This window comes from Pogona vitticeps, chromosome 6 (assembly GCF_051106095.1).
Source record: "Pogona vitticeps strain Pit_001003342236 chromosome 6, PviZW2.1, whole genome shotgun sequence".
NCBI classification, from domain to species: domain Eukaryota; kingdom Metazoa; phylum Chordata; class Lepidosauria; order Squamata; family Agamidae; genus Pogona; species Pogona vitticeps.
Window position 1 is genome coordinate 4,572,723 of NC_135788.1, and position 27,972 is coordinate 4,600,694.

General features: G+C 44.6%; 1 protein-coding gene across 1 annotated transcript; it reads right to left on the reverse strand.

Annotated features, from left to right (window-relative positions):
- Window positions 1-2,773: 2,773 nt before the first annotated feature.
- Window positions 2,774-27,527, reverse strand: GHRHR (growth hormone releasing hormone receptor). Its single transcript, XM_078378305.1, has 13 exons — window positions 27,010-27,527; window positions 20,592-20,694; window positions 20,153-20,260; window positions 19,355-19,452; window positions 17,999-18,096; window positions 15,487-15,619; window positions 14,391-14,544; window positions 12,954-13,014; window positions 11,495-11,564; window positions 8,524-8,615; window positions 7,886-8,012; window positions 4,956-4,997; window positions 2,774-3,129 (listed from the first exon to the last, which is right to left on the reverse strand). The coding sequence occupies exons 1-13, from the start codon at window positions 27,088-27,090 to the stop codon at window positions 2,995-2,997; spliced, it is 1,302 nt and encodes a 433-aa protein (XP_078234431.1). The 5' UTR covers window positions 27,091-27,527; the 3' UTR covers window positions 2,774-2,994.
- Window positions 27,528-27,972: the final 445 nt, after the last annotated feature.

Consider the following 27,972-nt stretch of genomic DNA (forward strand, 5'->3'; position numbering starts at 1 on the left):
CATCAACCTGTCCTTTTGTGTATTTCTAGCCCCAGAATGGGAAAAGACATGAAAGAGACATTTTACACAAGTCATACAAACCACATACGAAAAGCTGTCTCATATGTTAAGGTAATCTTTATTTCTTGCTCTTAACATCATTATCCCTCTCGGCATGCAAGTCTTCTTGCCTGAGACATGTAACCAGCAATCTGGTATATCCCAGTTTTCCAATTACATAACAGAAGGCGATTATTTGGCCAAATATGGATAGAGGCAAGCTCATGTTAGAATAAAAAGATCATATTCTCTTCTCAAGAGCTCCCTCCTTGTAGATACGGAATCAGCGTCTTGTGTAATGAGATTTTCAGTCTCACCCCAGTGGCAAAACTTCTCACAAGGGTTTGACAATCTTCGCCAGATTGTCTCACTAGATCAAGAGACTTGTCTGTGCCAGTGGTTCTTAACCTTTGTTACTCAGGTGTTTTTGAACTGCAACTCCCAGAAACCCCAGCCAGCAGAGTTGATGGTGAAGGCTTCTGGGAGTTGCAGTCCAAAAACATCTGAGTAACAAAGGTTAAGAACCAGTGCATTAAACAAGATGCCTCGTGAGAAGCCTTCACATCCATACTGAAAGGTGGTTTGAAAATGTTGCTTGGTTCACTGTTTCCAAAGGATATCGAAAACATTGCATATTTTCCCCCTACAAAAGGGAACAGAAGCAACTTGAGAATGTGGGAGAAAGCAAAAAGGTACCTGTGATTCGAGAGCATCCCGTGGTAGCTTAAGATGTGCCATGACCTGTTCAGTGTGATAAATCTGGAATCACATTGTAATAATTTTTGTTGGAAATTTTGCAACCTCGCATGCTGACTTTGGCAGGTTCGGCTGGGAGGGACTTTTCAGTCTATCCAATAGTAACCAATCCTTCCTTCCCTGCTTCTGACTTAAAAAAAAAAAACCCGTCTCTGTACTGAGTGCTTTCTCCTTCTCTAGAGATCTGGTGAGATCTGTTGCTAAAAGCAGTCGCGTTTGTCATTTTGCTGTTGGATCTGTTCAACTGTAAGTAACAAAACCTCCTGTTCTTCCCACTACTAATGTCCCAGAGTGAGTTACTGAGACTGTAAGTGCCAGTGAGTAAGAAAAGAGATGGGCGACTCTGTGGAATCTGACGCTATTCTGCACTGCAAATCCCTGCACTTTTGCTGTGCAGCGTAGAGGGGTTTCACCAAAATTCAAAACTCTGCAACATTTTTTTTTCCACTCCATGCTACAGAGGACCAGAGAGAGGATGGAACCGGGATACTGACTAGACAAGGGGTTTGGTAGCCACACACCTCTATCGATGGTCTTCTTGGTCTTGAGTGAGGACATCCTTCCACCCCCCCCCCAACAATGCCCTGTAGATGATTCTCTAATGGTCTTAAACTGTAGTTGATTCCCTTTTACATCCATTGGAGCTGACCGTGTGACTTTAAGTGTGTAGAGCCAGATCGTGGCAAACACACTACCGATGCACAACCTCCACCATCAGAGCTTTGAGGGAGCTACAGCTTCCAGAAAACTAGTATTCTGGGAGGTGCCATCAAAGAGTAGGGATTTCCCTATTGCTCTGTCCAGAACGCCACGGCCCCGTGTCCTTCTGGTAGCATTTCCGGGAGACGACGGTGGCCGAGCCAAACCAGATGGTGGAGGAAACCATGCAGAGTGGGCTTGAAGGCAGTGGTTCCCAAACCCAGATGTTCTTGGACTTCAACTCCCAGAAACCCTGACCAGCAGAGCCGGTGGTGGGGCCTTCTGGGAACGGCAGTCCAAGAACCCCCCGGGTGACCCAAGGCTGTGAACCACTGGCTTAAGGGATGAGAAAAAAATCACAGCAGTTTTCCCAGATTAAAAAAAAGGCAGCGAAACGTCAACTCAACCCTTGCTTACGATGCTTCATCTGCATACAGAAGCCACCACTAGGATTGAATGCTGGATGCCCCTAGCTGTTTCATCCCATGCACAATTGTTTAGCCTGAACATTGGGTTAAATTAGGAAAATCTTTAATGCCACCCCTAGAAATGAACACAGATCAGCTTCCTGGAAAGTCCCGTTCCATCCTTTGTGCCGTGTATTGCCCATTTCTGCTCCACTTTGAACTTGGAATTTGGGCGTTCTTCATACTAGGTGTGAGGTTAAGTTCCCTTCCCCATAAGAACACGGAAGCAGAACGATGCAACCCCCCCAACACACACAAAAAATTAAGAATAAGAGAATTTTAAATAAACAGTTCAATTACAGAAGCAAGACCAGATGGTTCTGAATTTAAAAAAAACTGAACAGTTCAGGTGGGGGCAGAAACAGATATGTTCCAGACAACCCGTCATTAGAAGAGGGAGATACTAAAGGTTGATTGTATGTGATTGTCACGGCAGGATTTTTTTTCCCTCATCTCTCCTATTTTGCTAATCAGCTTGCTTTGTTGACTTCAGGACTTAATAGCACGGGATCCCTTTGGAACCTAACTTCTTAAACCCCCAAAGTTCTCAAACCCTAAGGTTTGCCCGAATTACATCTTCCCAACAACACAAAAGATTGAATTCTACATAATGGGAAAGACCTGTTCCATCCTCTCTCAATATTATCCCTCCAGGCACACACATCTTTCAGAGCTCCGTGCCTAAGAATCGAACATGAGAACAAAGTGAAGCGTATCTCTCAAGACACCAACCACCAAACAGAAAAAAGCCTAATCAGCCAAACACAGATCAAGGCACATTCATGCTAGAATAAAGAGGCAGTCTTTCCCCCTCTTACATGAGTTCTGTTTCTAATGACATGTTAACTGTACTGTGTGTGCGTTTCAGTTCTAATTATAGGCTATGTAGGTTGTTACTCTCTGCCCTCAGACGCCCTCCTTGAAGAGTCTTGAAGAGATTTAGATGGGTGTGGGAATCACCCATCAAAGCACGTTGAACGAATCTGGGGGATTTCCACACGCCCTTGAACTCTAGGGTGCCTTCCTTTATTGGTTATCCTTTGCATACAGAGGCTGTCATTTTGATTCCAGAACTCGAGGGCATGGTCCACCTCGTCGTCCTCCTCCTCCACATCACGGCAAATCCGTAACTGCTGCCACGCCATTTCCGACAAATTTCCGCCTGCACCTGGAAAAGGGGAAAAATGGCAGTTGCTGAAAAGTTGTGGTCACTTTCTAGACGTGGTAAAGGACAGAAGAAATGTTGTTGTTGCTCGCCAGAATCCTCTCGGCGGTTGACCCCCAGGGTCACCAAAATGGCTGAAGCTCTGGCAGCCAGTTGCTGCTCATTAACAAAGCGCCGGGTGTATTCCTGGCTGAACACCCAGAGGTGCCAAAGACATGCAGCTAATTTATTAATTGCAAGAACTGGCCACTATGGCTTCAGTCGTTTCTCTTATGTGGATATAAATGGCCAGTAGGGTTCTGGCCACAATAGCTGGCACTGATAAGACCAGAATGTGGTGGCCTGGCGTGATCCGGTCGATGGGGTGACGAAGATTCGGACACGGCTTAACGACTAAACCACCACCACCACAGCAACCCATGGAGAATTGGTTCCAAGTCCCCTTGCGGATGCGGAAAAATGGTAGCATCAAACGCTATACATTGCAAGGTCTCTAATGGCCAGGTCTGGTAAATGCACCCTGGCGGGTTTTTATTTTATTTTATTTACTATTTTTAGATGGTAGATAAATGAATCAGCAGATACTGTGAATAGGGTGCCCCTACTGCATTTCACTGCCTTTGGAAAGTGCTCAGAAATGTTTGGCCTCTCTGGGGGTCATAGTCCAAAAATACAGATCCACACACGCCACATTTACAGCTTGACAGGATAGCCCCATTCCCATGTTAATAAATCATTGCCACTTTGCCTGTTATCTGCACTTCCACCTAAGCATAAATCTCACCAACAAGAAATAGATATAAGGGACATGCATTTGTACCCCCTGTGTCTAAAGAAGTGGATTCTTGGTTCACGAAAGTTCGCCCTCAAAGAGCCTTTGAAGGGCTCCAATATAGGGTCTCATTTCAATTTCCTTTGGTGAATATGGCTTGGGACCAGGCTCTTTCAAAAACCATATACTTATAGAGGAGCTAAGGCAGGACTTGAGATCTTCGAGGGAGGCTCCCAATCCTGCCACTCTCGGAAGCTGGGTGACAGTTGCTGGGTGACAGTTGCTCAGATGGCACCGTAGTGGAGTGTCCTGGGTTGACGTAACAATTAGAGATGTGATATTCATATCCATAGCCGGATTCGTAGCTGGATTTGTATTCGTAGCTGGATTCATAGCTGGATTCCTATTCAAAACTGGATTTGTAGCTGGATTCGTATTCGTAGCCAGATTCGTAGCCGGATTCATAGCTGGATTTGTATTCGTAGCCGGATATATAGCAGGATTCGTATTCGTAGCTGATTCGTATCCGGCTATGAATACTCCAGACCCAGGTAACCAGGGTCCCCAGTCATTGCCCCCTCAAACCAACACATCCACTTATGGGTTGCCACACAGGCTGTGTACGGCCGAGGTCCTGCTTATGGTGCCAATGCCAGATGAAGCCCAGCTGACTCTGCTCCGCCTTCCTGCTCTTCTGGGCCAATCCAGCCCAGGGGGCGGGATGTCGATTCTCCCCACGTAGCTGCTGAGTGGCCAGAAGAGCATGAAGGCGGAGCAGCGCCGGTTGCTTCATCTCGTATTGGCACGACAAGCAGAAAGCCAGCCCTGCGTGGTGCGTGGGGACCCGTAAGTGGGTGGGTGGGTGGGTTCGGGGAGGAGGGACTGGGGATCCCGTCCACCTGGGTCAGGGAGATTCGGATTCCTCTATGAATATGAATATTCCATCTCTAATAACAATTGTTTACATAACCACTAGAGGGCAAACTTTGCATGATGAAAAAAAGAAGAATCGTAAAGCAAACGAATAGATTTTGGAGCACTAACGAGGCTCTCTTACCTCATGATTTAGGAAACAGTATAAGACCGCTGCAAGGAAGCCCTACCAAAAACACACAAATGCAATAGTTAGTTCATGCAAAGTAACACACAAGCATTGCAGCATGGCAGTGTAAATTGAAAGGATTTGATGAATGGGTGTTTCTTGGTTTTGTTTTGTGAGAGAACTGAGTTTTTCCTTCTTTTGGACAAACTTCCTTTCCATTTTCTAGCCACTGTGAGGATCTAGGACTGCTTCCTGGCATCTGTAGTAGCTTTTAGAGGGTAACAGCTCACTCCCCTCTATTTGGCAAGGGTTAGGCCTCGCTTTGAGTATTGTGTCTCGTTCTGGACACCACCCTTCAAGAAGGATGCTTAACAACTGGAACAAGTTCAGAGGAGGGCGACAAGGAGGATCAGGGGGCTGGAAACCAAGTCTTATGAGGAAAGGCTGAAAGAATTGGGCAGGTTTAGCTTAGAAATGAAGGCTGAGGGAAGATAGGATGGTTCTTTTCAAAGACTTGAAAGGCAGTCCTACAGAGGAGGGGCAGTATCTGTTCCCGATCATCCCCGAGTGCAGGACATGTAATAATGGGTTCAAGCGACAGGAAGCCAGATTTAGGCTGAATATCAGGAAAAACGAGAGACCCTGGTGAAACCAGTACAGTGGTGCCTCGCATAGAGTGGGGTCCGCAGCCTCGGCATATATTTGGACCCGACGCTTACCATGGAAACTCAGGTGGCGTCGGTAGTCCGCACCGCATTTTTCCATCTTTGGCGGATTGCCCGGCTGCGACCCTATCTCGACATGGGGGCGCTCACTACCTTGGTGCATGCGCTCGTAATCTCAAGATTAGATCACTGAAACGCGCTCTACGTGGGGCTGCCTTTGAGGCTGACACGGAAACTTCAGGTGGTGCAGAATGCGGCTGCCAGGCTCCTTACAGGAGTGAGAAAATATCAACACATCTCTCCAACGCTGGCCGCATTGCATTGGCTGCCCATCTGTTTCCGTGTCAACTTCAAAGTTTTAATGCTTACTTATAAGGCCCTAAACGGTTTAGGACCTCGATATTTGGCGGAACGCCTCCTCCCACCAAGGTCTACCCGGATCACCCGCGCGAGTCAGGAGGTGAGGCTGAGGAGCCTGATGCTGAGAGAGGCCCGGAAGGAGAAGACACGAAACCGGGCCTTCTCGGCAGTGGCTCCTCGCCTCTGGAACAATCTCCCTCCGGCGATTCGCGCGGCCCCCACGCTGGGCACCTTTAAAACCCAATTAAAAACATGGCTGTTTATTCAGGCCTTCCCTGCAGCCAACTCTTGATTTTTTCTTACTTTTCCTTTTTATCTTTACTGCTGTTCTTGTTTGATTATTATGTATTTGTCTATGTTTTATTATTTGATTTTATATTTGGAAGCCGCCTAGAGTGGTCCGGTGGGCCAGATAGGCGGGGTATAAATTAAATAAATAAATAAAATAAATTAATCCGTTCCGGATTAACCTTTGCTATAGAGAAACATCGCTGTGCGGAAATAAAAAAGCCATAGAAACGCATTGAGCTTCGTTCAATGCGTTCCTATGGCCTGAAAACTCAACGCTGTCCGAGGTTCTTCCATAGCGCCGCCATTTTCGCGCCCTCGGTAAGCGAGGGCAGGGCACGAAAATGCGGCGCGGACCTTCCGGCGGCCATTTTGGAACCGCCAATTAGCTGTTCTCCCCCGCTTCGTTATGCGATATTCACTAAGCGAATCGCTTAGCGAATATCGCAAAGCGAAAAATCGCCATAGGGGCCATCGCTGAGCGAATGCTCCAGCGATGGCCCAGAGCGCCTCGTTAAGCGATTTCATCGCTCAGCGAGGCGCTCGTTAAGCGAGGCACCACTGTATTTGGTGCTGGAAAAGGTTCATGCTCTGAAGAAGGTGAACGCTCCTTTCATAACGAACATTATATATAGCACGGTCTCTGCCTCCCTCTAGTGGCCAGTTCCAGTAACCTCATCTTTAGAAATACATATTTCTAGGATTTTTCTTTTAATATTTTTAATATTTTCAGATAGTGGATAAGTGAATCAGCAAATACTGATCCTGGAGATAAGGGGGTCATCATATCATAGAATCATAGGCAGGAGACATGTACTGTAACAGGTAAATAGCCATGAAAAAAAATCTTTCTCCTCAGGCAGGCTTTCCCTGTATGACTGGCAGTCTGAAAGGGTTTCTTTAAAAATAAATGGTTGTGCCTTTACTGCTTTCTATGTGTTTTTGATGTTGCTTTTATTTGCCTTTTTAAAAAAAGGGTGGTATTTCTCGGATCCTTGTTAACATTTCTACCCTGCTGTTTTTCACTTCAAATATTGTCTTTTAATGATGTAAGCTGCCTCACGTCCTTTTAAAGGAGAAAGGTGGGGGTAAATCAATTACAAACCAACCAACCAACAAGCAAATAAATAAATACAGTGGTGCCCCACATAGTGACGATAATCCGTGCCGAAAAACCGTTGCTATCCGGATTCGTCGCTATACGGGGCAAAAAAAACCCCCATAGGAACACATTAAAATGTGTTTAATGCATTCCTATGGGGAAAAACTCACCACTATGTGGAAATCCTCCATCCGGCTGCCATTTTCGCTGCCCAGTAAGCAAGGAAAGGGCGCGAAAACGCTGCGGGTGGCCATTTTTTTTCTGGCGGCTATTTTGGAACTGCCGATCAGCTGTTTTTTAAACATCGTTAAGGGAAAATCGGTAAGCGTTTCGCTTACCGATCACCACAAAGCGATGTTTGGCCATATAAAACATCACAATGCGATCGCTTTTGCGATCGCAAAAAAGCCATCGCTATGCGGATTCATCGTTAAATGGGGCGCTCGTTAAGCAAGGCACCACTGTAAATATCTGGGTGACAGCAGGTTAGAGAAAGCTTGTCTAACATATCCCTTCGTTCCATACTTCACCTGGAATGAACCAATACAGAGCTCCAAGTACAGACGGATTCCCACGATGGAATAGGGAAGAAAGTTGAAAATGATGTAGTGGGTTCCAAATAAGGGGATGAGAAGCAGCGTCGACTTAGAGAGACGCCTAACAGAGGGAGAGAGACATGAGAAAGGTTAAAAAGAACCAAACTTCAAATTGACTCTTAATGCAATAGATATAAATGTCCAGTAGATGGCAGAATCACCATGTGCAAACTGATCTCGACAAACACAGGTTGTATGGACATATTGCCTAACACTGATTGTTTGCTCTTACTGAAATAACTCATTTTTTCTCTTTCTGAAATGCATTACTTATCATGAATTATAATGACTTTCCGAAATTACTTATAATGAATTTCCCATATTCATTACCTATCATGAATCATGGCAGCTTCTAGCATAACTGTCTCCATGCTATTCATATTTTGCAAACCAGAGTTCTTATTTCAAGTGTCCTTTAAAAAAAAATACATGCACAACTAATTTTTTAAAATGGATTCTAAATAAAACAAACAAAGCAGCACAAGCACGATGAACACACCACTCGATATTTCACAACATATTGTCGCGGGGCCTTTTTTTGACCCCATGTTAGCAGACTCTCATCTTGTTACCTGTATAGGGAGGAGTTGTTGAAATTGATTTGTCTCGCGTCCAGCTTTTTCAGGAGGATGCGGATGATGTTGATAAAAAGAACAAAGCAGGCCTATTCCGGAGACATCGATGATGCAGCCACAGTGATGATGGAGAGAGGAGATGGGGGGGGAGAGCATATTTAGCAAGTGCAACTGAAATTTCATTGTCTAGAATCCCCGTATCTCTGGGACAACAGTTCCAAGCCCCCCTCCCCCTACCGCAGATGCTGAAGCACGCAGATTGCAAATGCTATTTTAATAGCCAATGAAATACATAGCATGGTCTCTGGCTCTCTCTACTGGCCAGTTCGGGTAATTTCATCTGTAGAAATACCATATTTTTTCATTTATAAGACTATACTTTTGTCTAAAATATTTAGATTAAAAATTGAGGGTCGTCTTATACACGGAAGTAAGCTGAGAAGAGAAAAACCAAGTGAAGGGGAAAGCAGGGATCAAAGTGATCCTGCAGGGCTTTGATCCCTGCTTTCCCCTCCCCTTGCTAAGCCTTAGCAAAAGGAAAGCAGCGATCAAATCGCTGCAGGATGGCTTTGATCCTTGCTTTCCCCTCTGCTTACTAAGTCCCATGGGACATAGGAAGTGTAGGGGGAAAGGATCAAAGCAATCCCATGGCTGTATAAGGGGAAAGGGATCCAAACAATCATGCAGTCATGGGATTGCTCTGATCCCTTTCCCTCTCCTTTTGCTAAGTCCTGCGGGACTTAGCATGAGGGCAGCAAGCAGGGATCAAAGCAATCCGGCAGTGCTTTGATCCCTTTCCCCCTGCACTTGCTAAGCCCCACTTAAATTTCTTAATTTGGGGTTAGAAAAGTGGGGGGATATTATACATGGGGGTGTATTATACATGGAAAAATACGGTGTATTACTCTAGCAAACAGTACACATAGCATGTCTCTGGCTCTCTCTAGTGATTGTTCTGGTAACATCACCTTTAGAAATATATATATTTCTATTATTTTTATTTTAATATTTTTAAATAATTTCAGGCCATGGATAAGTGAATCAGCGGACACTGATCCACGGATCAGGGATCCTACTGTATTTCATTTTGCAAAAATATACACCTACACAAAACAGACATAAATGTATGCACACATGCTCTAACACAGGGGTCATCAACCCCCGGTCCGTGGCCCGGTGCCGGTCTGTGGGTTAGCTGGAACTGGGCCGCGGACACAGATCTCCACCCCCCCCCCACCATGGGGCAGCCAGCCTGGGAAGCACCTCGATGCACGGCTTTGCTTCTTTGCTTGCTGGCTTGCTCGCTCCCCACCCTCCCTAACAAGCCAGCAAAGAGTCAAAGCCATGCGTCAGGGCACTTCCCAGGCTGGCTGCCCCACGGCAGCTTCCCCGTAGGGAATGGGCGCTGGGGGAAGCATTAGCATGAAGGCCACACACCTGCAAGTGTGACACACCCACCAGCAAACATGACACATGCACCAGTAAGCGGGGGGTCCCCACCCCTCAACCGGTCCGTGCATGGAGCACACACACCCCAGGTCCGCGGACCGAAAAAGGTTGGGGACTGCTGCTCTAACACACACCTTTCCACAATTTTTTAACTCTACATTGGTCTGTTTTGATGGTTCCCTCTCTGATTTGAAGTTTGAGCAGATGAGGTGGATATATATTTCTGCGCAGTCCATGATTCAGTAAAATGTCTTTTTTTCCCCTCCATGGATATGTTTGCACAACTCTTTCTTTCTTGGGACGGGGGAGATTTAAAATGGCTTCTCGGTCTGTCCCAGGAGATTATACAAGGGGAGGTCTCTTCCTACTCCATGAACCTCAGAGTTTCCCTGAGTTTGAGGTGGTTACCTCATGCACACATGGGCAAAACCCTTTTCACCACATAAGCATGAACCTGGGAAGACCTGGATCAGAGATAGAGGGAGAGATGATGGAGAGAGTTTGGACTCTCACTAGGTGAAGGAAGGAAAGAAAATTATTAGAAACGGCCTCAGAAAATTCTTGTGGGAGTGTTCCGTTTATTTGACAACTGATAGCAAAAGAAAAACTATATGTAAAAAAGAGCTAATAAACTGGTAAGGGTGAAAACAGTTTCACCAAGTGCAAGACAGGGGTGTTGGATGGGGAACCAGGAGGGCCTTCTCGGTGGCAGCTCCCAGACTTTGGAACTCCCTGCCACTGGAGACCAGCCGGGGGCTCCGTCTTTGCTGTCCTTCTGCAGGCAGGCCAAGACCTTTCTCTTCAGGCAAGCCTTCCCTGAGGGACTCACTGTTCGAGAGGGGGTGTTAAACGAATTATTGCCCCTTTACTGCTTTGACTGTGTTAGGGTCTGGCTTTCGTTTATCGTTTTTAGTATGGCATTTTTAGTATTGGCACCCTTCCTGTTTTTACCTTTAAATATTGTCTTTTTTTAAGGATGTAAGCCGGCTTGGATTCTTGTTGAGGAGGTGGGGTAAAAAAAATTTAAAAAAATTAAAGAGGGAGGGCCTGCTGCTACCATTCCCTTGCCGGTCCAATTTTTTTAAATAAATATTTATTGTATTTTTGTTCTACTTTTCTATCCGTTGCAACCAGAGTGATTTTCTGCAATATGTTCCATTCATTTCATCTCGTCTTATACTCTCTAACGTAAAATTAATCTAATCTGTTTTACTGAAATAGGTGTAGATTTCATCCAGGTATAAAGAGGTTCCCATTTATTCTTATATGCCTGTCCCATTTTGGGAACCGAAGCGGTCGTAGCAAATAACCATCGTGAGGAGGGCAATCGCAACGCTCTTTAAAGAAGGAACACGGGAAGGCTGCGCGTTCGTTAATCGGCTTCCTTTCTCCGTCTTGTGCAAGCTTGGCTCTTGAACGTCTGCTCTCTCACACACGCTCGCACGCACGCTCGCACACTGCTGCAACAGCCATCATTCCATACCAATGCTGTCCACACAACTGGAAATAGGATACGCACCCCGACCGAAAGGATAATGGGTCCTTTGATGAGCCACCAGTAAGGAGAACCTTGGTTGGCGTCCCAGCACCTGGAAGTAACCCAAGGGTGATTAAAGGCAAACAGACATCCTCCATCTTTTCAGAAAACAACATTTTCAGGGCCCGCATCTTTCTGATCATCTCCCCCATTTGTAAAACAGTAAAGAAAATACACCTGTTTTCTCACTCTCAAATTTTAAAAAAAGGTTGTCTTGATCTATGGAGGCTCTGTTTTTGTTCCAACTTATGGCAACCCTATAATAATGAGCAAACTCCAAAATGTCTTGTCCTCAATGGACCTGATCAGCTCTTGCAAACTCAAGCTTGTGGCTTCCTTGAGGGAGTCGGTCCCTCTCGTATTGGGGTCTTCCTCTTTTCCTGCGGCCTTCCATCTTTCCTAGCATTATTTTCTTTTCCAGAGAATCCTGTCTTCTCAGCAGGTTTCCAAATCAGAACAGCCTCAGCGTCAGCATTTTGGCCTCCAGAGAGAGAGAGAGTTCAGGCTTCATTGGATCTAGGACCGACGTGTTGATCTTTCAGGAAGTTATTTAAAACGTTCCTTTTCAAACAGGCCTTTCCCGGACTCGACTCTATCTTGATTCAACTTAGGGTTCAAACCCCCACCACCACCGTCTAATTTCTTCTCCTTTTTATGTTCATGTTCATGGATATTATTTTGGTCCGTTTAATTTTGTATTGATTGATTTATACTTTGTTTTGTTATTGCATCGTTTTGTTTCATCCTATGTCTTGGGGTTTGTGAAACAACCAGAATGGCCCGCGTTGCCAGAGGGGCGGTATATAAATCAAATGAATAAATAAATGGTCTTTCTTTGCATCTGCGAAATTTGTCCTCCAGCGCCACATTTGAAATTAATCCATTTTTTCCCTGTCCGTTTTCTTCAGTGTCCAGCTTTCACACCCGTACACAGTGGTCAGAAATGCTAGAGTGTGGTTGATCTTAGTCTTGGTCTCCAGTGAGACACCCTTACGCTGGATGATCTTTTCTAATCCCTTCATGGCGGCCCTTTCTCCTGATTTCCTCACTGCAGTCTCCCTTTGGATGGATGGATGAACCAAGATGTACAAAACTTATAACTATTTTCAGTGTCTTCACTGTCAGCACTAAAGTTGTGTACTTCTTCCATAGTTGTGAGTTTTTTGTTTTGTATTTTTTTGGATAGATATTAACAAAATCCCCCCAGGACAGATTTTCTGGCATGTTTTCACAATTCCTCACAAACTGAACACAGCCAACAGGCTAGCTGTCATCACCAAGTTGGCATCAGAAACTGCCCCCATCCTCACTAAACCACCATGGATGTGTGTCAATGGCCCAGAATTTGTGCAAGCCTAGACTTCCTGCCTTCTTTAAACATCAGCGCAAGCTGTCAAACCCACTCCCCACATTATAATTTCAAAAAGAAAACACGACTTACAGATTGTCTTCAAAATGCACCTTAAGTAAGATCCATAGTATTATAAAGAAGGTTGGAACACCTGGAGGATGAAATGTTTTTTGAAAAAAATGTTTAGCAATGCATATTTCCCCCCTGTATCTTAAATTATAGAACAAGAATCCAGATGAAAACAACTGAGATAAGATATATACGTGTACTGGACATGCATCTTAATGGATTAAATACTAGCCAAGGTTTCTTAAACCATTGCAAATTGGACAATTATGTTGTTATCGCTGGTTATTTTCCATTCCAACTAATCAGACCCATCTTTTCAGAATAAGATTTAAAATGTAAAGTATGTTATTCTCTATATTATCAAATCTTATTTCTACTGTTGCTTCTTTTAATCATTGTTGCTGTTTAGAAAACCAAGCTTCAAAAGAACTGAGTACCAAATAGGGGACTGAAATCATTACTAGGTGTGGAATGCAACCAGGTATCACGGTCCCTTTAGCTTAGAGTTTTGCATGAATGTTTTACCATGTAGTCTCTATCTTCTGACTCATATATCTGAAGAAGTAGTCATTGAATCATAGAAATAAAGAAAAGTGAAGTTGGAAGGGGGCCTACAAGGCCATCAAGTCCAACCCCCTGCTCAATGCAGGAAAAGCGATCACAAAACGATGTTTGAATGGGGTTTTTCTACTTTGCGATGATCGGCTCCCTGCTTTGGGAACCGATTCTTCGCATTATGACGATCAAATACAGCTGATTGTCGGGTCTCAAAATGGCCACTGGGTGTACAAAATGGCTCCCTGCTGTGTTTAGGAAGGCATTTTTGCATTACAGGGAGCTGAAAATGGCCATCCTATGGAGGATCTTCGCTGAACAGTGAGTTATTCAGCCCATTGGAATGCATTGAATGGGTTTTCAATGCATTTCAATGGAATTTTTTATTTTGCTTGACGAGGATATCGCTTAACAGCAATTTTGCTGGAATTGATTATCCTCGTCAAGCGAGGCACCACTGTAGACAGACAGACAGACAGACAGACAGACAGACAGACAGACAGACAGACAGACAGACAGACAGACAGACAGACAGACAGATAGATAGATAGATAGATAGATAGATAGATAGATAGATAGATAGATAGATAGATAGATAGATAGATAGATAGATAGATAGATAGATAGATAGATAGATAGATAGATAGATAGATAGATAGATAGATAGATAGATAGATAGATAGATAGAATAGGAGCAACACACCACAACATTTGCATCCTAAAGCCAATTTTGCAGAGCCTGGAAGAGCAACCCATATATTTGGCAAAAAGAAATAACTTCGAATTTCGTGCACTGAGGGCTCAGGAAGGCGTAGCTGCTTTCCCATTCTCCCCATGCCTGTTAGACCTCTCTAGATTTCTCAACCATGAACAAAGAGGAGGAGGCAAGTCCCTCTTCCTTACCCCAGCCGAAGAGAACGAGCCACCAGAAGTAGCGTCTTCCGTGGGGAAAAGACGAGAGCAGCAAGCAGTTGAGATACAGAGCCTCCACCAACAGCCACATGAAGTTGGTCATTGTGAAGAAGTGACAGAAAACCATCGAGATCTTGCACTCTGTCTGAAGAAGAGGAAACACGAAGCTATAAGTTCAGGCGGTTCAGTCACAGGACAATCTCTTTGCATGAAAAAAAATGATTTCTGAACGTCACGATCGAGATCCTTCCTACCAGTGTGACTCAAAGCAATCTAGATTCTTGGGGGTCCCTCGTCTCTCTGTCCAACTGGGCCTCTACCCGCTTTCTCTGACCTGCAGCTCTCCACATATGACAGCTCCCATCATCCCCAGCCACTACAACCACAGACACACCGCAGGAGATCACCCAGTTTGTAAGGCTGGTTTGCTTCGTGTGTTGGTGGAGACTGAACCCCGTCAAGGCTGGGTTAGGGAAGCGAGAACATCTCTCAGGATAAAAATGGGTGGAGGGACCAAATGAATTTGAGCGGCAATTAGGGACAGATTAACATTTTTTTAAATCTCAAACTCTTTCTCTCTGAATGACGAAATTAGCAAATTTTGTTAAATTCTTCAAAAACAAACATCTTTCCCATTCGCTCTGGGACATAGCAGTTATTTTGTTTTATCTCTTGGCCGTGCAAATATCCAAGATGAAGGACCCTTCCAGGAATACTTGATGACATTCCCCTCTGGCAATCTGAACTAAGCACTAATGTTATCCCTAAAAGACATCAAAACGAATTTAATGTTCTCATTAAAGACCCAAGGATGAAAATCCAACTTTTAAAGGGGGTGTGTGGGGGGCGATTTATTTATATGTTTGTTTGATTCATAGACAGCCTTTCTCCCGATAATGAGGCTCAAGGCGGCTCGCAATATTAAAAAGAAGAGAATTAAAAACATAATAAGTTAAACATTAAAAAAAATTAAACTATAGGCTAATTAAAAGAATATGTAAAACAGGTAAACATGAAAACTGGCTTAACTTTAAAAAGGCATTCAGAGACTCAGTTACGATTGTATAACTATGGGAAATGATCATACTGTGGAAATGCTGCAATCTTCCATGTTTTCAGTCTGGAAGAGAACCGCATCCTTAATGAAGACAGAAATGGCCTTCAGGATGAAGGTGATAAACAGCTGGATATGAATATAGTTTCTCGGGCAACGGAGTCTCCTGCAGAGAGAAGAGAACAAGCCGTTAGGAGACATCCTGGTGGTTATCTCTCAACTACAGCGTGTTGATAACTGGACTGGCCTACCTTACAACGTTGTTGGAACCCATCGATGAATAGCAATTTGTCAAAGCACTGTCATTAATAGATTGCAATTATGCTTTATCCTTATTTCCAGCTATGAATATAACGGGGACTTAAGAGAGGGCTTCTTCTTTGGCTGATCCCGGATTATGGAGCATCCTTTCTCTCAGGAGGTACACTTTATTTATTGGCTTTATAACTGCATTTTTCCATGTATAAGACTATACTTTTGTCTAAAATCTTTAGACTAAAAATTGAGGGTCGTCTTATACACGGAAGTAAACTGAAGAGAGAACAAAAACAAGTGGAGGGGAAAGCAGGGATCAAAGCGATCCTGTAGCACTTTGATCCCTTTCTCCCTACACTTGCTAAGCCCCGCTTGGATTTCTTAATTTGGATTAGAAAAGTGGGGGCGTCTTATAAATGGGAACGTCGTATACACGAAAAAATGCAGTAATGTATTCAGTTATTATTTTAGTTATTACTTTAATTTATATATCCCTCCATTCGTTCTGAAGCATTGTTTGGGGCAGTTACAGACCGTTAAAATAGAATGACAGCAAAGAAAATACTAAAATCACACAAATAGTAAAATATTAATCTAAAAATCAACAGCATAGCCAATTTTCCGCCTGAAATGGAAAACAGGAGTCGGTGTGAAAAAGCTCCCTGAAAAGTAGTGTTTTTAACCGCACCTTAAATGAGTAAAGGGAGGAGGACTGGTGTTGCTTCTCTGGGAGTTGATTCCATAACATAGGGGCCACCACCAAGAAGACCCTGTACTCTAGTCGAAAATGGCTGGGCTTCTTCTATCCCACACTGATTAGTGCTAAACATGACTCTGGCTGGTTTATATTCAGAGCGAAATAACCGTAATATACAACAAATCATAAAGGTAGTAAGTGACAAACCCCACAAGCAGCTTTCCAATAAATTAAAATCCCAATGACCAGCGAAAAAGGCAATCTGATGATAGTTAGTCATACGACTTTTAGGGGCGGATGCTCTCAAAGGCTTTGGGAAAGAGCCTTGTTTTGAGCATCCTCTTGATGGGTGTGAGGGAAGAGGCCAGGTGTAGCTCCATTGGGAGCCCATTCGAACGGGATGGGGCCAAACTGAGAAGGCCCCGTTTCTGGTTAATGACCTCCTGGCCTTTTTTGGTGTGGCAACCTCAGGGAGCATGATCCGAGGGGAATGGGTGACAGGGGTGGACTTTTCCAGTTCCTCCCTTCCTTCCCTCCCTTCCTTCTGAAGACAAACCACTCTGGATAAGCTTTCTGAAAATCAGCAATCAGTCAAGACGGGTGGTGGTGGTTATTTTTAAACATCTGATTTATAGTTTCAAAAACCGGTCTATTGTAAATATTTCATTGGGATGCTTTTAATGATGTGTGGCTTTTAGATGCTTTTCTGTACTGCCTGAGGCCCTGCTGTAGGACGAAGGTGGGATAAAAATCATAATAAGTAAAGAAACATACCATATTTTCCCCAAAATAAGACAGAGTCTTATATTAATTTTTGCTCCAAAAACACATTAGGGCTCATTTTCAGGAGATGCTTTATTTTTTTGTGTGTACAACAATCTACGTTTATTCAAAGACAGTCCTGTCCTCTTCTTCTGGTTGCTGCACAAGGGTGAAGGGCAGGGTTTCACTTAACTAGGGCTTATTTTTGGGGTAGGGCTCATATGATGAGCAATCCTGAAAAATCCTACTAGGGCTTTTTTTTCAGGGAAACAGGGTATAACTGCAGATTTCTCATCCTTGACAAGAAAGGATATCTTAGGACTACAAGATACTTCATTTTTTAAAAAAAGAGCAACTGCTGAGAGATTTTCCCTGCTTAATGCAAGAGCAAAAAGACCAGCAGTATTTCTTTAATCAGCAACAACATTTGCAAGAAAAAATGGAAAAGGAACTATTTTCAGAGATTCTTCACCAAAAAACAATTAAAAATTCCTGAAATGCCGGGGGGGGGGGGGAAGACACAAAAAATTGCATCATCTTCCCCAACAGGGAGAAAATGTTAGTAATTTCTCTTTCTCATCGGTGAAAATGAAAGAAGTGACGATTTGCACGTCTGTTTCAGGCAGAATGGAAATTATTTGGGGGAAAGGAGGCTCCGAAGAGGAAGAAGGAGATGGGGAAGATGAAAACATTAAGCCCTCTCAAAAACAACCTCCATTAGTCGTTCTATCAGGCTAAGGAACTTCATCACATCTACTAAAAGCCTCATCTACTTCTCACTGAATTGTCTCCCCCTCCCACAATTCTGCTTTTAGGCTCTTACGAACCTACCTGAACGCGACAAGGATTGTGATGGCCATTGCAAGAGAGGTAGTAGAGATGCTGTAACCCACCGTGTAGATGGTTTTGATGGTGGACCAGTAGGAGAGCTGCAACAGACACAGAATAAGCCCATGAACTAAGAAGGCAGCAGGAAAAAAAAATTCATTGACTCCATATGCTATGGCCATTGAGCTTGCAAGACCATAGTTGGGTTATTAGCAACAGGACTTTTGGGCGTAAGTCAGAGTTGACGTAAGTCAGAAATAACATGACTCCACAACATTGGGACCTAGCAAGCAGACCGTAGATTCTCACCTTGAGTAGGGGGCTGGACTCGATGGCCTTAGAGGCCCCTTCCAACTCCATTATTTTATCGTACTCTGAATAGCCAACAATTTATTTATTTATTTATTTATTTATTTATTTATTTATTTATTTATTTATTTATTTATTTATACCCCGCCCCTCTAGACCAAGGCGCTCTTGAAAGCCTGTATAGAATAGGTCAGAGGTTCCAAGATAGGAACGCGCCGGAGCACGGCCTCTCTTAGAAGCCAAAACAACATCCATGTTGCTCACTTGCAGGGTAGCCAATGTGGTCCACCACACCTTTGGAAACCAAGATGGCCATCTAGTGACCCAGAGAACATTGCTCTGTGGCCCTTCAAAGGCATGTCTTCCCACGAGACGTCCTCTCTCTTCTTTTTTTCTCTCTGTCTCTCGCTTCCTTTTTTTAAATCTCAACCCACCATCAAATGGTGTATGTTCCCCGAATAAGTGGGGAGATGATTCCTTCACTCACCCCAAACATGCCAGCCCAATGCACAACTGGTCAATGGTAATGAGCCCTCAAGACCTCACCTTTGGGGGCACAACGCTTAGCCACCAAATGTCGTGCCCTTTGATCGCCAGACGAAGAGAGTCCTCTTTCGGCCTCCTTCCTCTAATCTCAAGGTGGGGTGTTTATAGGAACGGGGGTTTTGGATTTTCTGAACGACAGAGACCATACTTCTCCTTCATGGGAGTTCTAGCTACCTTGGAGACAACTTGGAATACCTAAACACGATCCACCTAGAAAATATGGAATCTTAGCTAGGCCTAGGGTTGCCCAAGCGTTGGGCTCAGGAAGAAAGCTCCCGGCTAGCCCCGGGGGCAGGAACTCGATGCTTAGGGGGCACTAGAACTAGCTAAACCTCAGAATCTTCCGATTTAGGCCTTCCTTCCAGGTGCATCGCATTTAGGTGTTTGTAAAGTAGCCTGTACAGCAGGTAGAACTCCCAGAACAGAGAATTACAGTATTTGCAGTCAGGAAAACCCCAAATTCCTATCCCTTGTTGTTTTCATCACTCATGTAGCTCTACTCACTTCACTGAGAGTCACCTCATCTTCCATTGGGCAAGCGATGGCATACGGTGGAAATGGCTCGGACCAGCCTTGAGCTGTGCAGCTTCTCTTAATCGTGCCTAGTTTTTGGGGGGGGGGAGGGAAGAGTCAACAGATCAAATTAATTTCTGATTTCCAGATAGCTGTTTTTTTGTTTTTGTCACTGTGATTCGGGGCATGGATTTTTCTTTTCCTTTTTAAATAACGTAATGAAAGGGGGAAGCAATGCATAATGGAATAGCAGTACACGGATGTTCTGTGTCCCACTGCATACGTATCTTCATGCAGATTCTGAGAGCCTGGGAAAGGTACATTTTGGACTACAGTTCCCAAAATCCCCCAAACAGCTAGGGAGGGACCTTTCTGAGCCGGGGTGGTTGTCCATCTGTTCAGCACAAACCACCTCTGGTTTCAAAGACCAGCCCCTCCTCTTAGCTGACCATTGTGCCTTTCCCTCTTTTCCTCCTCTGTTGAAGTCAGTCACGCTTGTTCATTTGCTGTTGATCTGTTCGCAACCGTAAGTATTGAAACATTTCATTCTTTTTCCTACAAATGTCTCAGAGTGAGTCATTGAGACCCTAAGCGCCAGTGAATGAAAAGGGTTGGACTACATGGGGAACTGGTAGCTATTATTCCCTGTGAGTTCCTGTACGTTTACTGCACAGTACAGAGGAATTAGACCAGAAATTCAAAACTCTGCAGTGCTTTCTGCGTTCCATCAGTGTAGCGTATTGCCCGGACATCACGACAAGGGCCGACCGCAAGCACAACCCTCCTCACCTGGCTGCTTTGTGAAGTGGAGGAGAATCCCCGGGCAGGTAAAAGTGAGCGTTTGTCCCGGACTCGTCTCAGGCCAGCACAGTAACCGGTCCCATATTCTCTTGCAACCTGATATGAGAAGACAATTGCCAGACGCTGAGTTCCGATTTCCACCTGACTCCTTTGTCACAACAGCTCTGCCAGCTATTCGACTTCATGATGTGTAAACCCCTACACAGCGTAGAGGTTTTAAAGGCTGCATTTGCCTACAGTACATATATGAATCTGTTGTGTGCTTGAAACCAATCCCCTGCAGATACCACAGTCCTACTGGGTATGGAAATGAAGGCTCTGTGTGTGTAAGTGGGTGTGTGTGGACACAAGTGTGCATGTAGACCTCTACAGATCCATCAGTGTTTAGCCACCCCTCTCTCTTGACCCTTCAGCGTTCCTGGGGTACCTGCAGTTTCATTGCCGTGCTGGTGAATCTGCCTTAGACAATCCGTTTCGTTTTTCTTCCATTCTATCAGGGAATCACATTCCGGATGAGATTGTCCAAGCACCTGGAACCAGAAAGGGATCAAGAGCCTGGAGACAGCTTACATTTCTTTGGCTTGTGTACTTCACACAATCAAGAGATAAGCGACATTATGCCCCATATTTGCAACAAAAGAGATATCAAAAAAGAGCATTTTAAGTAACACATCAAAAAAAATTCTTCATTTCTATCTATTTATCTAGCTAGCTATAAGAAAAGATATATCAGAAAAGAACATTTTGTGTAATAAATCAACACGGTTTTTAGATAGATAGATAGATAGATAGATAGATAGATAGATAGATAGATAGATAGATAGATAGATAGATAGATAGATAGATAGATAGATAGATAGATAGATAGATAGATAGATAGATAGATAGATAGATAGATAGATAGATAGATAGATAGATAGATAGATAGATAACGTGTTTCCCCAAAACTAAGACAGGGACTTATATTAATTTTTGCTCCCAAAAACGCATTAGGACTTATTTTCTGGGAATTCTTTTTTTCATGCACAACCAACTACGTTGATTCAAAGACAGTCATATCATCTTCTGGTTGCTGCACAAGGGTGTAGGGTGGGGTTTCACTTAGTTAGTTAGGCATCCTTCAGTCTCGAAAGACTATGGTAATGTGCTCTGTATGGAGGACTTGGAACAGCGTCTAGTGTGGCTGAGGAGGCCAATTCGAGAATGACAATCTCTTCCACACTGAAGACAAAGACAATCTGTCCTCTGTCCGGCTCCCTGGTTTTGCTGCTTTTGTGACTTCCTCTTTGCCTCAGCCTGCTGGACAAGGGTCTCTTCAAATTGGGAGAGGCCGTGATGCACCGCCTGCCTCCAGGCTGAACGCTCAGAGGTCAAGGTTTCCCATCTCTTGAGGTCCATTCCTAAGGCCTTCAGATCCTGCTTGCAGATCTCCTTGTATCGCAGCTGTGGTCTCCCTCTGGGGCGATTTCCCTGCACTAATTCTCCATACAGGAGATTCTTTGGAATCCGACCATCAGCCATTCTCACAACGTGCCCAAGCCAACGTAGACGTCGCTGTTTCAGTAATGTATACATGCTGAATATTCCAGCTCGTTCTAGGTCTACTCTATTTGGAACGCATATGGAAGGTGTTCAGCTTCCTCTCCTGCCGTGCACAAAGGGTCCAGGACTCACGGCGGTACAGGAGTGTGCTTAGGACACAGTTTCACTTAACTGGTACTTATTTGGGGGATAGGGCTTATATGACGACCATCCTGAAAAATCATTCTAGGGCTTATTTTCAGTTTACGTCTTATTTTCAGGAAAACAGGATAGATAGATAAAATCTTTGTTGATGTGTTACATAAAATGCTCTTTTTTTGATCTATATGAGATACACTTCTCCCCCTCAAATAATATTCGTCTAATTACAAAGAAGAAACATTTCTGGAAATCTTATGTACAAGAACCATAACGCAGTAAAATAAAACCTCGCGGTGACTTCTCCCGATTATTCCCTTGCATCGAAGCATTTCCAACACAGCTGCTCCCTTGTGATCAGATGAACTATCCCTTCAGAAATGCATAAATCTGCATTTAAAGACAACACTTTCTTGGAAAGGAACATAATTTCCGCCTCTGCTAGTCTGTTTCAAAATAAGCCCTGTATAAATAGCAGAGATGAATATAGTGCTAAATCCTCCTTTCCGTCTCTACGCTCTCCTCTTCTTCTCGTACCTGTTTACGGCAGGGTATCACCACCTGTGGATCTGCACTATTTAAGGGAGGGGAAAAACAAAACAAGCCCGGAGAGATCAAAACATGGCAAAATAAAACAGGTGGCCAGGTTATTCCGCTCAGATGATCTCCACACCGAAAGTATAAATATTCAGCAAAAGTTTCAAAATCGTTTCCTTGTTTATCTTGGAGTCGCACCGTCAGCAGAAGGCAAGCCTTGCACATGGATATTCCCCACACCATTCATACGCACGGCCTTCCAGCACCCTGCATCATGAGCATGTTATTTTATGTAAGAGTACATAACACCAAATGTCATTTGGTAAGCTTACACCCGGACCCTGATTCCTTTGAATTTCTGATCGACAAGGTAAATATGACCCAACAGTACAATGCAGCTACCCCCCCCCCCCAAAAAAATGCTATTTTAGGCTGCATTAACAGAAGCACCATCTCCATGTCCTGTGAGGTGCTACTCCCGTTCTTTTTAGCACTGGTTAGGCCTCAACTAACCTCCAGCACCACCTCATTGTGGTGCTGGAGGCGACTCTTGAGAGTCCCCTGGACTGCAAGGAGAACAAACCTATCCGTTCTGAAGGAAATCAACCCTGAGTGCTCCCTGGAAGGACAGATCCTGAAGCTGAGGCTCCAAGACTTTGGCCATCTCATGAGAAGAGAAGACTCCCTGGAAAAGACCCTGATGTTGGGAAAGTGTGAAGGCAAGGGGAGAAGGGGACGACCGAGGACAAGATGGTTGGACAGTGCCATCAAAGCGAACAACATGAATCTGACCAAACTCTGGGAGGCAGTGAAAGTCAGGAGGGCCTGCCGTGCTCTGGTCCGTGGGGTCACGAAGAGTCGGACATGACTTAATGACTAAACAACAACAACAAGTCCTCATCTAGATGACTGTGTCCAGTTCTGGACACCACACTTCAAGAAGGAGGCCAACAAACTGGAGTAAGTTCAGAAGAGGGCAACCAGGAGGATCAGGGGGTTGGAAACTAAGCCCTAAGACTGGGCATGTTTAGCATTGCGAAAGAAAACTGTGGAGAGATAGGAGAGCACCTGAAAGGCCATCCTACAGAGGAGGGGCAGGATCTGTTCTCGATCATCCCAGAGTTCAGGACATGCAACAATCGACTCAAGTTACAGGAAATCAGATTATGGTTGAATATCAGGGGAAAAAACTTCCTAAGTGTTAGAGCAGTACGACAGTGGAACCAACCACCTCAAGAGGTGTTGAGCGCTCCAGCGCGGGAGGCATTCAAGAGAACATGGGACCACCCTCTGTCAGATCTGCTTTGACTTGGGATTCCTGCCCTGAGCAGGCGGCTGGACGCGATGGCCTTCTAGACCCCTTCCAACTCCATTATCCTGTAATTCTTTGATTCCATAACTCTCTTCCACCCTCTCCTGCTTAAGGCTGCTGTACTTCCAATGTCCCCTCCATTAATTTCCTTTTCTTTCCATGTTTTACTTCCTTATTCCGCAAACCACAGACAAGGTCATGCTGACCGCGCAAGCTTTCTACAGGAAGGGTGGTGAGATTTGCATGCTAGCTTTCTAAAAAAAAAAAAAATGGTGGACCCAAAAATCCAGCTTGGGCAAAAATCAGGGTCAGGCTGTTGTGGATTTTCCCCAAGGATGTGGCACGTCTTTGGGTCCGAGACCTGGTTTTTGCTACCAAGTCCCAAGTCTCAAGTCCCTATTAAAAGCAAACTTTTCCCCCACTTGAAAAGAATCACAAGTCAAAACCGAATCGCTATATTAAAAAAAAAAAAATTGAATCCAAGAAGTCGAGCTGCCGGTCCGCCTGGACAGCGGGCCGCGTGACTCGTGTACCCCTTCCTGATGTCCCCCATACATCCATGTGATCACCAGGAAATGGACCGCTCCGGATGGCTCCACCAGCAGCCCAAACTGCGATCTGTTTCCATATGATCGCACCTTCACACTCTGGGAAAGCTCCCACAAGCCCCCTTTAAAACAAGGTATCAAGCCGCCAAAGTGGCTCAGATCTGTTCTAGTTTCTTCCCTCCAGGCTGGGACATCCACATGACCTTTCCTTCGATTTCCTCCCCTGCCCTTTACCCTAAACAGCAAATGGAACAAGACGTGTACCCCTGCATCAGTTCTGCAGGTCATGTTTTCCCATGTACATGCACGTAGGCAGCCCCCCCCCCCGAAAGGCTGCATTTTCCAGCTGTGGAAGACTTATTAACATCCCCTCCTGACCAATTGACCGGCTGCTTGGCGGGCGACTCCATCCCCGCGCCCTGTATTGTCGGGGGGGGTTGTTTACAAAGCGGTCAGAAGCCTCAGAGAGGTCTCAAAACCGGGCAGTGGTGGAAGCAGAAGAGGAGCAGAGAGGATCTGCAACAAAATGTTGCACTGTAAAATAGCAAGAGCTGGTCAGGTCTGTTGAAATCAGGACATGGGGGAGATCGCTCCTCCACGGGGTCGCCAGAAGTCAGAGGTGACTCGACAGCACCTAACCACTGAGAATTAAGTCCTATTGCATGAAAAGAAGACATACAGTCTGACTTCAAATGCTTGGAATGTTAAAAGATAATAACAACAGCCACTCACTTAAAACTAGTAAAGTGTTTTTTAAAAATGCCTGCATCCCCAATACAGGCTTTTCGGTTCAGAAGTTGCCCTGTTGTCAAAAATGTTATTTAGAAGGGAAAGGTCTTTGCCTCTGGCAAGGGAATCATGCTCTACTTCAAAAATCAGATCACGATGGGGCCAAAGGTTTGTATACTTCTCTTATACGGAAGCGAAGTTCCTGCAGGGTGCAAGCAGGAAATCATTAGCTTATCCGTATCCCCAGTCAACGGTGGAAAACGAGACTTAATACATTTTGTTTTGATTGATTTTTGATGTCTGGAAAGAAAGAATTCCTGGTTTGGGGGACACATAAGAGGAGAACCAAGAAGAATATATTTTCTCAGGAGATTCTTTGGTAACAAGGTCTTTCCCCACCCAACTGTTTTTTGGATTCCACCTCTCTTTAAATCTCTCTTGCATTGTCCATTTCATCTATTGATGGCCCAAGACTGATGTCCAGATCAAACCCTCAGCCAAAGGAGCAGCCGAAAGAACCAGGGATCTCAAACAAGGAAAAAATCCAAGCATGACACAGTGCTAAACCACACTGAAGCTGACACATTCCAAAAGTTTGTGTTTTTTTCAGAAGTTCCTATTCTACCAAAATTTCTAGATTCAAGTTAAAATCAGAGCCGAAAATGCAAAGGCTTCTTGATTTTAGTTGTTCCCATGGAAAGCCAAGTTAGAACAAAAAATGCCTCCAACATTTGTCAGAATGTCAAAATGAGATACATAGACTCTGACCTGTTCCCAATTTTATCCTCTGCAAATCTGCCTCTCAGATTTATCTGGGGGACATTCTAGAAGAAAGTGTTGAGCCATGAATTTCCCAGCACTGTCACAGCTCCTGGGATGAAACTGAAGCAAGAGGAGGGTTCTGTTTTTGCATTTCGCCGAACTCATGTGCTCAAGGATTGCGTCCTCCCAAATTGGGACAAAAGATCATTCTTCTGGAGCCCAAAAGAGAGGCAAATTCTGTAGAGAAGTTTGATCATGTTTCCAACCCTTGCATTAATTTCTGAGATACCGTCTACCTTTGCTGGCACCAGAATCGTTCTTGTGGAGAGTCAGACAGTCCATCAATCCTGCAGGGTGTTGTGGCCAAATAGAAGCAAAGATCCAAAATTGGAGGTGCAAATTGTTCCTGGTCTTAGGTGGAAATTCTCATGATCAAATTTGGATTTTTCTGCCTACAAAACACACATTCTACCACTTAATCTTCTCTTAGTAAAGGTAAAGGTTCCCCTTGACATTTAGACCAGTCATGTCCGACTCTAGGGTGCGGTGCTCATTCCCGTCTCCAAGCCGTAGAGCCAGCATTTGTCCGAAAGACAGTTTCCATGGTCATGTGGCCAGCACAACTAGACATGGAACGCCATGACCTTCCCACCAAGGTGGTACCTATTTATCGACTCGCATTTATATGCTTTCGAACGGCTAGGTTGGCAGGAGCTGGGACAAGTGACGGGAGCTCCCTCCGTTGCGTGGATTCGATCTTACAATTGCTTGGTCTTCTGACCTTGCAGCACAGAGGCTTCTGCGGTTTAACCTGCAGCACCACCACGTCCCTATTGCCACCATGTCCCTAATTTTACTTTACAGGCAGTATTTTATAAGCAACACTCAACCAAGCTAGGTGCTCAAGCACCATACGCTCTATCCCAATATAATCGCCCTATCTGATCATTAATCCAGAACAAGCTGTTAAGGGGTCCTGCCTCTCCCCCCTTTCTTTTTCCACATTTCCATTTGTCTCTCTTTTCACAAGCACTTCCGAGAAACGCAACCGGCGGCCACGGCTGCCTAGCTTTCATACAGCGAAAACGTTCGCTACCGAGCGGCTTGATTTGAAAAGAAAGCTGGTCGCAGACCGGACCGCTCAGCCCCTGCCTGAGCATCTTTGGAGAAACCAGCATGCCTACTAGAAAGATGACATACACAACCGCCTCCCGCTTAGCCAAAGTGGACAGATGTGCAAAAGCAACGCAGGTGAATCGGATGAAGTGTTTACTTACGAGGGATGGCAAAGCCAGCCAAAGGAAGAGCCGGTAGTCCCGCAGACTCCAGGAACTCATGGTACAAAGGTAGAGTAACATCCTACTTGGAAAATTGATCTTGGTCCTCCTCTCGGCGGCTGATCGAAAGCACTGGCTTCCCGGCAGACACAGAGCCAACACTCTTGCTGGACAGGAGAGTCTCTGTATTGCACTGGGAGAGGTTCAATCCTGTATAAACAGGTCTCGAGGCTGTGATTGCCTCGTCTCCCACCTGTGCGCCTGGGCTGGAGCGATGTTCCCAGAAATCTGCCAGGAGCTGCTAAAGAGAACCAGTTCGTCCCTCCGAAGCAGCATGATGAATAATGCTCACATGTGGGATGGGCAGAGCGGGGTGAGAGAACCGAGCTCCCTGAAATCAAGGCAAACCTGCATGAGGCATGCGCAGGGCGCAAGGGGAGTAGGCAGCTGTTTGTTCTGGCTACCTGAGGGTCTTTTCGATGTAGCCGTGTTAGGCTTGAACTGCCAACACTGTGGTTCACATCCTGATTGACTGGAGACCTCAACAGTCTTTTGCTATCTTTCATGTCAGACTTCCAGCATTATATCTCAGGATGAACCGATTTCTCTGAGTTTTACACATTTTCTTTCTTTCTTTCTTTCTTTCTTTCTTTCTTTCTTTCTTTCTTTCTTTCTTTCTTTCTTCCTTCCTTCCTTCCTTCCTTCCTTCCTTCCTTCCTTCCTTCCTTCCTTCCTTCCTTCCTTCCTTCCTTCCTTCCTTCCTTCCTTCCTTCCTTCCTTCCTTCCTTCCTATTATTTTATGAGCCTTTTCTCCCCATAGGGGACCCAAGGTGGCTCACAACCACTGAAACTAAAACTATAAAACAAACCATTATGAATACTATTTTTAAAAAACCATTAAACCTGTTTCAAGCTTAAAAACAAATTTGCAAGATTTAAAACTCTGTAAGTTAATTTTTTTAA

Excerpts from the sequence above, each read along its gene's own strand:
- GHRHR (XM_078378305.1), bottom strand. The coding sequence starts at position 27,090 with ATGTTACTCTACCTTTGTACCATGAGTTCCTGGAGTCTGCGGGACTAC. Across the intron at positions 18,097-19,354 it reads ATGAGGTGACTCTCAGTGAA|CTCTCCTACTGGTCCACCAT; the intron begins GTGAGTAGAGCT and ends TGTCTGTTGCAG. Across the intron at positions 14,545-15,486 it reads AAGATTGCAGCATTTCCACA|ACAGAGTGCAAGATCTCGAT; the intron begins GTATGATCATTT and ends CCTCTTCTTCAG.